This window comes from Sinocyclocheilus rhinocerous, unplaced genomic scaffold (genome assembly GCF_001515625.1).
Source record: "Sinocyclocheilus rhinocerous isolate Xijiao unplaced genomic scaffold, SAMN03320098_v1.1 scaffold257, whole genome shotgun sequence".
NCBI classification, from domain to species: Eukaryota; Metazoa; Chordata; class Actinopteri; order Cypriniformes; family Cyprinidae; genus Sinocyclocheilus; species Sinocyclocheilus rhinocerous.
The window spans coordinates 965445-979423 of NW_015634026.1; the positions used below are offsets into that span (position 1 = coordinate 965445).

The 13979-nt window shown below is 35.4% G+C and overlaps 1 protein-coding gene across 1 annotated transcript in view; it reads left to right on the forward strand.

Moving 5' to 3' along the window:
• The window catches only part of LOC107745216 (roundabout homolog 1-like), a 270426-nt gene that overhangs the window by 235174 nt on the left and 21273 nt on the right, over positions 1–13979 (forward strand). Inside the window, exons 12-18 of the mRNA XM_016559072.1 lie at positions 722–890; positions 1157–1323; positions 1490–1611; positions 3031–3265; positions 5112–5233; positions 8481–8652; positions 12426–12629. Of these exons, the coding sequence (XP_016414558.1) occupies positions 722–890; positions 1157–1323; positions 1490–1611; positions 3031–3265; positions 5112–5233; positions 8481–8652; positions 12426–12629 (1191 nt within the window). The remainder of the gene's footprint in view (positions 1–721; positions 891–1156; positions 1324–1489; positions 1612–3030; positions 3266–5111; positions 5234–8480; positions 8653–12425; positions 12630–13979) is intronic.

The following is a 13979-nucleotide window of genomic DNA, read 5'->3' on the forward strand; positions in this document are numbered from 1 at the left end:
CTCATTTCCCGAGTTGTGCTTTTAAGTCGGAATGTGAAAACAACATGACACTACAAAGATGTGTTGGATTTGTATTATTAGAGCTTTCCGACTTGCGTTCGTGAATTTTCTCAGTTGGGAAATTATGTTTCACGTGCGGTGACGGTGATCCTTACGTCCGTTTTGGAGAACCAGACAACAAATATCGCTCAAGCATTTAAGTGGCACCGAAATCTGCGTTCTGATTCGGGGTACCCAACCCTATGCCTGTAATTGGTTTTCATTGTTTCTTGATACAGATTTGAGCCGCTGCACTGGAAAAAAAAACAAAAAAACATTTTGTTTCTCAATATTTTTCTCTTATTTTCCAACATAAATAACTGAACGTCCTTAAAGCCAGATTTACATGCTAGTGGGGTGAGAAAAATAAACACAGTTCAAAAGGGAAAACAAGTCTATTTACCCTAGTGGCAAATTTTTTTTCTTCCTTTTTTTTCCACAAAATTTTGTTTGATTTCTCTAAAAAGCAAGACTTGATATCTATTTAATATTTCATATAATGTCTGATACTGCATATAGTCTTTTGCTTCCCATGTAAATTGACCTTGTTTTAAGAATCTTTAGATATTTTTTTATTTAAAATTTAGACCGGAAAGCAAGACAAAAATGCTTTTTTTTTAAACCAGTTTTTGGTTGTAATCATTGCACAGGATGATATGCTCATGTGTGTTTATGGTTTCAGAGTTTGGCGCTCCGGTTCAGCCGGGCCGACCCACAGATCCCAACCTCATCCCCAGCGCCCCCTTCAAACCAGAAGTCACGGACGTCAGCCGCACCTCTGTGTCTCTGTCCTGGAAGCCCAATCTGAATGCTGGAGCCACGCCCACCTCTTACGTCATAGAGGCCTTCAGGTGACATCATCAGTTCTGACTATACTTATCTATCATTGGTCGGTTTGGTTGTACGAGCGTGTGCTTTATAAACATTTGTGAATATCCTTATAAGCAAATGGTGGTTCTGTAAATACCCAGTCCATTTGTCATAAATAAACATACCCACGTCTGTGCTTTCCTGAGTTTTGCAGTAACCTCATTGTTTGGAATAATGTTTGTAGTTGCGATATTTCGCTACAAAGTTTGGGTAAACTGATGTTTGATTTGTGTGGTGTGGACGGCAGCCATGCGGCGGGCAGCAGCTGGCAGACGCTCGCGGATCACGTGAAGACAGAGAGCTTCGTTCTGAAGGGTCTGAAGCCCAGCGGCGTCTACCTGTTCCTGGTGAGAGCGGCTAATGCGTACGGCCTGAGCGATCCGAGCCCCATCAGCGACGCTGTCAAAACACAAGGTCAGTTCACCTTTGACCTCCCAGACAAGCGTCCTTTCACGTGTTTTAAATATTGCACTCGTGAGAGTTATGAAATGTATCACTGTTTTGTGTATTATTCTGGGGTATTTGATGTTCATATATGCTTGTACTTCATATTTTCTATGTGGTTTGTTTATGTGAGTAGACGTCCCACCAACCAGTCAAGGAGTGGACCATGGGCAGATCCAGAGGGAGCTGGGAGATGTTGTCATTCACCTCCACAATCCCACAATTCTCTCATCATCTTCTGTCAGAATCCAGTGGACTGTGAGTGCCGCCACATTTTTTTTAAAGGGACAGTTCACTCAAAAATACAAATTCTGTTAAAGGGATAGTTCAACCAAAAATGAAAAGTCTGTCATTAATTACTCACTCTCATGTCGTTCCAAACACGCAAGCCCTTCGTTACTCTTCGGAACACAAATGAAGATATTTTTTATTAAATCTGAGAGCTTTCTGAGCCTGCATAGACAGCAATGCAACTGACACGTTCAAGGCCCATAAACGTAGTAAGGACATCTTTAAAATAGTCCATGTGACATCAGTGGTTCCTTAACCTTAATTTTATGAAGCTACAAGAATACTTTTTGTGCGCAAAGAAAACAAAAGTATTCAACAATTCTTCTGATTTCTGATTTCATCAAAATATCTTAATTTGTGATCCGAATGTAAACAAAGGTCTTACAGGTTTGGAACTAAAGACATAAGTTTAGTCATAACTTGGCATGTGGAATTCAAATGACCTCTTTTAATCAGTGTTTTATCTTGTTTTCCAGAGAAATACTAAACATCCTAAACATTAGATATACATAATTGAGAATCAAAATTGTGTACAATTAGAAAATTTTAAAACAATAATAAGACTTATTTAAAGAGAATATTTTGTCAATTAAGTTTATCTTAACTCACTGGCAACTTGCTTTTTATCTCAGTTTAAGCACAGGTTTAACTAATTTTAAGTTTTATGTGATATTGAACAAATTAATTTAGTTTTAATTAAACAGTATGTTCTAAACATCTGAAGTCAAGGTTAATTCTGTACAGATTTTCACTCCACAAACGCATGCACACAAGAACAGAAGTATTCCCAGCATGTTACTTTTTAACATTTTGGGTCGTTTGCACTTTATACGTATTTAATCAGAAACAGCTGAAACGACATCTGCTTTTATTGGGGCGGATCAAGAATTGATTAAAATCTTTACAAGCATGTACAGTTCTCCTCCCTCCACGGCCATATGGACTGATCGCAGTCCTGAACACCTCCTATATGAAAATCATTGCACATTAGAAGTCATCAGAAGCTCAAATCTAATCTTCAATGTTGATTTTTGCATATTAAACCTAGGATAAGTATTTCAACGTACACCCACAAAGCCACAAAAAAAAGACTTTCGTCCAAAATGATAGAAATAATGCAATAAAAAATGAAAATATTCAGGGAACAAAATTAATATCTGGGATTATAGTTATAAGTTTTGTTATAATGTTGTTAGTTATTGTAAAAGTTACAGCACATTATAATATTTAACTATGTTGGTATGTCTGATAAACCATGGTGTAGCTAACTAGCAACAAATGTCATAAAAATTCCTAGTCCTGGACAATGCCAACGGTAATCATTAGCAGGCGTTTACAGCATCTAAGTGATTTTGTCCTTCAGTTTTGCCCTGTTCTTGCCTGTAGGTCGAGCAGCAGTCTCAGTACATTCAGGGCTATAAGGTGATGTACCGGCCATCCCCAGAGGGCGCTCAGCAGTGGGTGGAATGGGCCATGTTTGAGGTTCGAACCCTGGGGGAGAACAGCGCAATCGTCACCCAGCTCAAGAAGGGCGTGACCTATGAGTTCAAAGTCCGACCTTTCTTCAACGAGTTCCAAGGCACAGACAGCGACATTAAAGTGGCCAGGACCCTGGAGGAAGGTGAGGAGAGCTTCCAGCTGTCTGACTGTGTGCTCTTTAAAGCGTAATGTCTCACAATTTATTTCTCATTCACTTCACAGTAGTCACAATACAATGCGATGTGCATATATATATATATATATATATATATATATACAGAGCTGGGTAGTAACTGATTGCATGTAATCCGGAGGATTACATAATTAGCTTTTCATTAAAATTATGAACCCCCTGCAGTTCCTTTATGAACCACAGTTTAGGAAATCTTTACGTAATGTAAAGTTTAATGCACTTCATTATGTTAATAACAACAAATGTAATATATTTTCTTTCTCTTTGCATTGTTATATCAATATGGTACAAGATTATCCTATTTAAATCAATATGATAAGTTAGGTAAAAAGTAATCAAAAAGTAGTCTGATTATATTACCTAAACTGTGTAATGTTATGGATTACGTTACTAAGTACAATTTTTATAATCAGTAATGGATTACAATTTTTAAGTTATCTACCCAGCTCTGTATATGTATGTATATATATGTGTGTGTGTGTGTGTGTTATATAAATAAGTAATGTTTCATAAATTAAAAACATTAATTATTATAGAACATTTTAAACTTACAGCCCTGGGATAATTCGAATATCTGGATTAGGTTTCGGACAAGGTTTCAGTCTGTTGCTTAATTTTTTTAATTTTAGGTTCACATATGGTTAAAAATAATAAAATTAAATAGTAGTTTTTTTTACTCATGTTCCTGGGATAATTAAAATTTTTGGGTTTGTTTCGGACCAGGTTTTAGTCAGGGTTTTTTTTTTTTTTTTTCACGCGTAATTTTTAATTTTATGCTCACATATGGTTTAGTTTTGTGAAACAAATTATAATACTTTTTTATTTTATTAAAATAATAATAAAATACTACAAAATTATCATATATCACATAAATTGAATATAAATTATTATAAATATTTTTGCACTCACATTCCTGGGCAAAATCAAACAGTGTTTTGCATTTGCGCCTGGGTGTACCCGCTCGGACAGGAAATAGAAAGACGCTGAGTTTATTTTTGGGTTTGGCTCGATCACATTCACAGGCTACATTCAGGTTTTCTGCATACCTGTGCAGTCCTCTAGAGTAAGAAAGACGCTCGCCTACATTCAGTAGTTCTCATTTATGTTAACGTGTGGTCTGCGGCCCATGAGGGAGGGCAAAGCGGGCCGTTTAAAACGCTTCGCGAAAGCCAAGCAGCCAAAGAGAAGCCAAAACCCGAAAGCTCAAACAACTGCTGTGCTAATTGTTCTGAGGGTGTGGCGTCTGTGGCTCTGGGGAACGCCAGCCATTTGGTCTGCTCCAAATTTGCCTGTGTGTGTTTGTGTGTATGTGTTTGTGCGCGCCTGCTTTTTATGTAATTGAAATGCAAAACATCAGAGACAGCAAACACAAAGCAAATGTTTCACTCCAGGGCTTTGTGTTAACATTCATTTATGTATTAAGTGGATAATAGTTATGTGAAATGAAGTCCAGTGACAACGTTTTGTTCACCCTGAGCTCAAGTATTCGTTCTGCTGGCATCTGGCACTGGGACGGTCCAATCATGTTGCTTGGCAGTCGCCGCTCATTATTTAAGTGCACTAATACCGCTGAGTGTGTACTATTAAAATGAGTGCTTACATGTGTTTCAGAGAGCACACACACAGACACATAGCGCCTATATATGTCTACATAATGTTTATATATGCACACATGCACATGTGAAATCTGCATATTTGCATAATTTAAGGTGTTAAGAAGGTGTATATGCACATGCATAACACGTGTATATTGTAAGGTGTGTGTGTAACGTCCCGCTCGTGTATCTTATCGCAGCGCCCAGCGCTGCTCCCAGGGGGGTCACCGTAACGGGAAGCGGAGGCAACGGCACAGCTATTCTGGTATCCTGGCAACCACCCCCGGAGGAGGAGCAGAACGGCGTGGTGCAGGAATATAAGGTACGAACCACAGGAAACAGACAAAGAGAGAGAGACAAAGAGAGTATGAAAAAAAACAAAAACAGAATGAAGGATGGTAGTAGAGGAAGGAAACAGGAAGTGGAAGAGAAAATTATATTTACTGGCTCACACTCCATTCATTTTATGATGTGCAGCTGAATGAATGCTGAGAGTGTAGTGGTTAATGGGTTGATTTTCATTGGGGGGAATTTAGATGTTGTGAAATGCTGCCACCTAGTGGTTCACGTGGGGTGTTACCACAATGGCCTTCCAGACAGATGTGATCATAGGGAATGTTTTGATATGTTTGTTTCTTTTGATTTGACTTATTTTGTAGGTTTTATTTTTTTTCCCATTATTGTATTTATGCCAAAACATTCCTTTATAAGCATTTGAAATTATAAATTATAATATTGTATTTAAATAAATATTTTATTATGTTGTAATATTGTTCTAAATATTATGTTCTATATAAAATTTACAATTATTTCTAAATATAATTAAATATAATATAAAAAATAAAATAAAAATATATCAGCTAGTTTTCTGTCTTTTTGTGTCTGCTTTGTATTTGATACACAATTGTACATGCTAACATATATAATTGCGGCATCAATTTTCTAGCTACCCTGCGTTCCCTCCGTTCTTTCTCTTTATTTTCGTTTTGCGTGTCTTTATGTGCTTTGCATATCCAAACAAGATAACAGAGGCCATGTTTTTTGTTTTGTTTTTTTGTTTTTTTGACCAAAGTACAATGTTGTATCAGACGTTGTTTTGACTAGGGCTACTTTCAGACAAAATATCTTTTTGACTGGTTAATAGTGTGCCAAAACGTTACTTCAAAACATGCTGCATTATATTTCATAAGATAATTACGTTTGCGAATTATGAATAAGAATTGTTTTGTAGATGCTTCGTGTCTTTTTGTGTCCCCTTTGTATTTGTAGTCACACGCAATCATACTAGCATATAGTAATATGCAATACATACTAGCAAATATAATTGCGGCAACTTTTCATGTCCAAACAAGATAACAGAGCCCATCTCATACGATATTCCTCTCAGGCTCTTAAATTTTAATGGCTTTGCGGTGTTTCAGTATTTAGTTCGTAGGTCGCGGCTGACGAGAAGAGGTGCGGTTCGAGTCGTTCAGTCCCAGTTAATTTTCCAGGTAAATGTTTTCGGGCAGTTGAAGGAAGGTAGTCAGTAATTTCATGCTTGTTAAATTGGGCGGAGGAGGATTTTTCGCTAATCACTTTTCTTATGCACTTATTTTTTCTACCCCATTGTGCCTCAGGAGAACTTCAGAACTATCAGAACGTCCTCGCTCGTTACCTCACTTTCTCTCTTTCGACCCATAATCCACTTTTTTTTTCCTCTGAAGCCTTCGGGGATGTCTAAATCTGGTTAGCATTTCCAAAAAAGGGGACGTCAGCATAGAAAAACATGTAAAAAAGCCTTTTTTCTATGCGTCATTGTGTAGAGCTCAGCGTAGATCAGTGCGCTGACCTTATAATCGAAGTTAGACGGCCAGTGAGGGCCGATATCACATTTCACCCGCTGAATGGGCCCCTGCCGGGCCTGTGATTGTGTTAGGGTGAGGGTGGCTGATCCAAGCTCTGGTCACACACACACTTTGACACTCATTTGGACGCCACGGCTGGCTGAGCTTCCCGAGAGGAGGAAACAGACCAGGGTTCGGTGCGTGCAATGAAAACAAAGAAAACTGCATTTTCATGTCAGGGAAAATCAGACCTTTGACATGAAGACAGAATGTGGGTACCACAGATAGGGAGTGTTTATTCTAGGTGCTGAATCTTGTTTTCATGACACATTTCAACTTTAGCGCTACATGATAGTGTCTGAATTGAAGCAGGAGGGCTGATGGAAACATCCAAATAGATTTACTAACTAGCTTTGAGGAAACTCTAGTTTTATTTTAAGGACAGTCGTGCATTATTTTCAGACGAGAAATATTTGTACGTGACAGTGATAAAGTTAGCGAAACAATTTGTCTATTTGTACAAACACAAAAGTTTGGACACACTTTACTGAATTGATGCTTCTCATGATCAAAGTATTTTGATAAAAATGTATTTAAACACAATATTACATTTAAACGTATAATAATAACAATAATTATTATTATTATTATTGTTATTATTATTATTATTATACATAGGTTTGGAAACACTTGACTGAATCTATGCCTCTTATGATATTAAAAAGATTTTGTTCTAAAGACTTGTTTTAATTCTTAAAAAAAAAAAATGCATAAATTAATAAATAGTAATAATAATTTTTTTTTACACACAGGTTTGAATAAACTTGACTGAATTTATGGATCTCATGATCTTAAAAATATTTTTGAAAGACTTATTTATGTGCTTGAAATTATTATGTTTTATTTTACAAAATATTATTATTATTATTATTATTATTATTATTATGATCATGTGAAGCATACATTCAGTCAAGTGTGTCCAAACCTGTGTGTAAAAATATTATTATTACTATTTATGCTTTAAATGATCTTAATAATAATGCTAATGCTAATAATAATAATAATATGAAAAAAAATAAAATGATTTTTTCCCTTTTTTTAAATTTTTTTTTTATGCAAACAGATATACAATTTACCAGTGACAAATCAAATACAAAATAACCAAGGTCAACAAAACATACATGCATGATAATAGCATTAATAACAAAAATCAGAGGATGGAGGATGAGGAAGGTGCTAAGTAATAATAGTAATAGCAATAATAATAATAATAAAAAAAATAAAATATTAATAATAAAAAAATTAATTAAATAATAATAATGAACTCAATTAATCAGAAATGAGGGGAAAGTTGGAGGATGTGGAAGATGACAAATAGCAAAATAATAGTATTAATTAGTAATAGTAGCAATAATAATAATATTAACAATAAACTCATTCATCAGGAACCGGGGGGAGGTTGGAGAAATAAAATTATTTTTATTGGACACTACATCATTTCTATACTTAGATTTGTGTTATTTCATAGTTAAAGAGTTTTAAAGACTTGAAGACTATTAAAATGTCCAAAATAGTAATCATAAAGTAGGTGTGCCCAGACATTTGACTGGTTAAATTGCTTGTAAGTTGTATCCCTTAAAAAGGTTCACTCTTTTGGAAAATACTTGTTATTCAACATAAATAATTTTTATTAAGTGCTAACCGCTTGTCTCCTATCATGTTTTCTTTACTTTCCCCCCTCAGATCTGGTGTCTGGGTAATGAAAGCCGATATCACATTAACCGCACGGTGGATGGATCCACACACTCGGTTCTGATTCCCGGCCTGCTCGCAGGGGTCACGTACAGGGTGGAGGTGGCAGCCAGCACAGGGGCCGGTCCCGGGGTCAAGAGCGAGGCTACGTCCTTCCAGCTGGGTGAGTCAGACCGGGATGTTATTCTGGTTAACCGAGACGCTCGACTCTGCCGGACCGCTGTTATTCAACACTGGCAGCTAAAGAAGAGCACAATATGAATGGTTGATTCATCTGATAACGGGTTACAGAAACACAACAAACACTCTGGTAAGCAGCTACCGGCCCGTTTTAACACCCGGCTGTGTTATTATGGCTGGAAAGGTTTGTGAGAATGGCCATTATTTAAGGCCTGCTCTTTAAAAAACGTACCGTCTACGCTTGTGAATGGCACGGTTGTAACTTGCCTTGTGGTTAGCCATCAAAAAGTATGTAATTTACAAAAACAGCCTTATCGGAGTCCTCATTCTCATCCGAGAATAAAGGAGACGTCAAGTAAAGTGCAGTTTACTTTAGTGCTGCAAAGCCTTTAATTGCTTTAAGTTTATTTCTCCATTAACTTACCAGCTTTAACTTGTTCAGCCTCGAGACATCGGTGGCAGCGGTTAAACTGCACTGAATGGAAGTGATTGTGACGCAGCCTGGTGTTGTGCCAATGGACACAGGTGGATAATAGGCCATCCGGTTATGCAAATCTGTTTTGAATAAGATGCCAATCACTGCTGTCAGAAACTAGTTTATAGTCAGTCGTTTGACAGAAAGAGATTAAATGGTCTTTTGAAACCCTGTTGGATGCACAAAGAGAGACTCATACAGTATAGTACACGAAGAAAAACAGATGATCAACTTTTGGACTTGATATAAAGCAACTGTTGTTTTAGTGCTGATTTTTAATAGTAAGCAGTATATTGTGTATGTAAACGCACACTATGTTGGTCTACATGACTGTTGTGACGAAGGGAGAGGTTTTTGTATTTGTTACTTAAAAAGTAAATAGAAAACTAATGTGCACTATTTGAAAAAGTAACTTGGGTATTACAGGGTAAATTCAGAATTGAGGTAATTTACATTTACATGTAGTGCTGTCAAACGTTTAATCGCGATTAATCGCATCCAAAATAAACGTTTTTGTTTACATAATATATGTGTGTGTACTGTGTATATTTATTATGTATATATAAATACATACACATGCATGTATATATTTAAGATACATATGTTTATATATTAAATATATTTATAAATAATATAAATATATACATGTAAATATTTTCAAAATATATACTGTATGTGTGTGTATTTACATATATATACATAATAAATATACACAGTACACACACATATATTATGTAAACAAAAACATTTATTTTGGATGCGATTAATCGCGATTAAACGTTTGACAGCACGTGTATCGCTTTTTCCAAGCAACTTACAAAAAAGGAAGTAATTTGCAATTACTTCCAGTACAAAAATCTAATTTTGTTGCATATTATTTGTAAAATATTTCCCACAATGCTGCTCGTTTGGGGTATTTTTATTTATTTATTTATTTTTTAGAAATAAATACTTCATCAAAGACACAAATTGATCAAAAGTAACAGTACAGATGCTTACATTTTTACTAAAGATTATATTTCAAATAAATGCTGTTCTTTGGATCTTTTTATTCATCAAAGTATTCTGAAAAATATATCGCAGTTTCCACAAAAATATTAACAGCACAAAAAAAACAAAAAAACATCTTAAGCAGCAATTGAGCATATTAGCATGATTTCTGAAGGATCGTGTGACACTGAAGACTGCAGTAATGATGCTGAAAATTCAGCTTTGCATCACAGGAATATATTAAATTTTAAAATATATTCAAATAGAAAGCTGTTATTCTAAATTGTAATAATAATTCACAATATAACTGTTTTTACTGTATTTTTGATCACAAATTTGTTTGGTGAGAATAAGAGACTTTGTTTAAAAACGACCCCAAACTTTTGAACAGTAGTATATATAGTTATTTATTTTTATTTTACGCTGTTTGCAAGATTTTGAGTAACATTACAGCAGTCGGTTTGTGCAGTGTGGGATGAATGCACTCCACTCCTCTTGATCCCAGTGACTGATCTGCTTCCATTCCCCTGCTGAGTGTGCTTCTGTGGCCTTACACCGCCGCCGGAAGCAGAGGACGCGGGTCTCTAAAGCATTTGTCACACCGTGGGCTTTCTTGCATCTCTGCATCCTACGCACCTGTCCTGGCCTGGCCTCTCAGCGGAGTCTCAGTCACAACCAAACAACAAACAAAACCTCTGAGACAGGAAGTACAGAGGACAGACTCACAAAGACAGAGCAGGGAGTGCAGCGCGGCGAGAGAGAGATGCTCAGGTTTTGGGAGAACCTGTTTGCCCCCAGCTAGACAAAAACTGAACATAGTCACAAAGATGAAAGTGACGCCCACATGAAACGCAGAGAGGAAGGGGAAAAGATGAAAAAAAGAAAGAAGTCAACGGAATGAGATTTCTTTTGGGTCGACAGCGCTAGTTTCTCTTTAATGTAGAAATAAGAGAGGACAACCGAGAGCGACAGCACAGAAGGGAAGTTGCTTTGTGCTTGCAGTTCTTCCAGACAGCAGCTTGTCATTCATAATTCATCTTTTACATAATATATAAAAGCATGGAACACACTCTTTTTTTACTTTCTATTCTAACTTCTTATTCCAGTTCAAAGTCAGTAGCAAAATTCACATTATTAATCATAAAGAAAAATGAACAGCTCTGAATAAAACTGAATAGTGATTTTATCAATATAATTAAATAAAGTACAATTATAGTTTATTTTTTATAATATCAAGTGTTATTTTTGACACGTACACTACCGGTCAAAAGTTTGGGATCAGGACCATTTTTAATGTTTTTTACAGGAGTCTCTTATGCTCATCAGGGCTGCATTTATTTGATAAAAAATACAGGAAAAACGTTAATATTGTGAAATATTATTATGATGTAAAATAACGTTTTTCTATTTTAATATACATTAAAATCTAATTGTCAAAGAATCCTGAAAAAAGTATCAGTTTCCCAAAAAAATATTTGGCAGCAAAACTGTTGCCAACATTGATAATTCTAACAATAAATCAACATATTAGAATGATTTCTGAAGGATCATGTGACACTTTAGACTGGAGTAATGGCTGATGGAAATTCAGCTTTGATCACAGAAATAAATTATATTTTAAAGGATATTAAAATAGAAACCATTATTTTATATTGTAATAACATTTTGCAAGATTTTTTTCTGTATTTTTGATCAAATAAATGCAGCCTTGATGAGCAGAAGAGACTTCTTTAAAAGTCCTACTGATCCCAAATGTTTGAGCGGTAGTGTAAATAATTATTATTGCTGTTGTTATTACTACTACTATTATTATTAACTAAAAATATTTTCTGTATAAGCTTTTACAAATTTAAAGGAATGTTTTGCATTAAACAAGTTCTGTGACATGCAAAAAATATTGATATACTATATTATTTTTATTTATACATTTATTTATCTAGTTATTATCTTATTTTATTAAATACAATTATATAAAAAAGTTTTACAAATTTAAAGGAATATTGTGTTAAACAAGTTCTGTGACATGCAAAATGTTATTTTATTATTTTTGTTTTGCAATTATCTTTTAGTTGTCTGTTATATTAACTGGCTTTACTATTATAGTTATTGATTTTTAACTGCCAATTCATTTTTTTTTTTCATAACCCAATTGGATTATGTGCAAATCGTTTCTTCTGAAACTGACAGCATTCCGCAGGTTTATTGTACCTGAAATATTTCTTTCATTATTGCATCAGTGTTATGGTCTATATCAAATAATTTTTTCTCATTTCTCATGGTCTTTCTCTCAGACTCGTCAGGCCGTGTTCTTCCGCCGCCGCTGGACGATGACAATACGATTTCCCAGCAGATCTCAGACGTGGTGCGTCAGCCGGCCTTCATCGCGGGCCTCGGCGCGGCCTGCTGGATCATCCTCATGGTCTTCAGCATCTGGCTGTACCGCCACCGTAAGAAGAGGAACGGCCTCAGCAGCAGCTACGCCGGCATCCGCAAAGGTCAGCCCAGCCAGCTTGAACTTCATTTCTCTTTAGCGCTGGTGCTACACCACTGATTTTACAGTGTATTCGCATATAACGATTTCAAAACGCATAAAATATAACATCAGTAGGAGGTTAGTCACTCCAACCTAATCATTATGAATCCCTGAGCTTTCATTAAGGAGGCGTGGCCTGTGTCTCATCTAAAACAGAAACATTCCAGCTGATCTTTTAATATTGAGTTTGTGTTAGTCAGAGGCAGATGTTTAATCGTTTCGTTATCAACTATTCTTTCTTTCTTTCGCTGGTTTAATGTTTGGCTTTGTAATCTCAGGTTGAATCCCAAACATCAGTCTCTTTTATTAAAGCTGGTATGAGAATACTTTTCCTAAATTAGATAAGCCCGATCCACAGCCACAGAATTCATATTTTGTTTTCAAAAGCCGTTTCCTCTCTTGACCCTGATGAATCGTGGCTCATCCTTTACAGTCTGAATTAAGAGCAGCTTTTGCTTTCTTTCCGTTTTCTCTTTCATTGAAGAGATGACTGAGATGGCGAACGGAACAATGCCGGGTTTTTCCCCGATGCGTGTCTCAAGGACATGAAGCTAATGGAATGTTTATTGGCAGGAATCTAAAGGAAAAGATCCAAGCCATTCATTAGCGTTCACATTCATAGACTCCCAAGGCTGGGCCGCATTCAAGTTAATTGAACGTGTCGACCACAAGAGCACAAAAAAGCCCAAATGAATATGTCCATTTTTCAAGGTTGAGAGCACCTGAATTCATTTACCAGGATGACTCGACAACATCTTGTTTCAACAACCGCACAAGACTGACAGGTAGCTTTTGAAGAGACATTCTTTCTAAATGTTAGTGGAATTATATATATATATATATATATAAAAACACAACAAAAACGGTTTACAGGGCTCAACATTAAGCTTTGCATGCGGATATGTGCTTTTATGGCTTGCAAACTTAAACATTATCTAGTCTGGTCGTCTCCTAGTCTAGTTATAACCAAGTTATCTTGTTTTGGAAGCTTCAGTTATAAAGGTTGACAATTACAAACAAATTACTGTATGCCATCGTTTTCTATCAGTAATGTGTTTATGAATTTATTATTGCAAATTAAAAACCTACTAAATTATGTTATAAATAATAGGTACTTTAATGTCAGTATAAAATAAATAAAATATATATTAATATTTTAGAAATAAAAATTATTTAAATTATATAAAATATTAAAAAATTAAAAATAAGTTAACTTATTAAACATATATATATATATATATGTACTATACATAACTATATAAACTATATATTGCACTTTAAAGAATGCAAGTTTTACTAAAATAAAATGTAT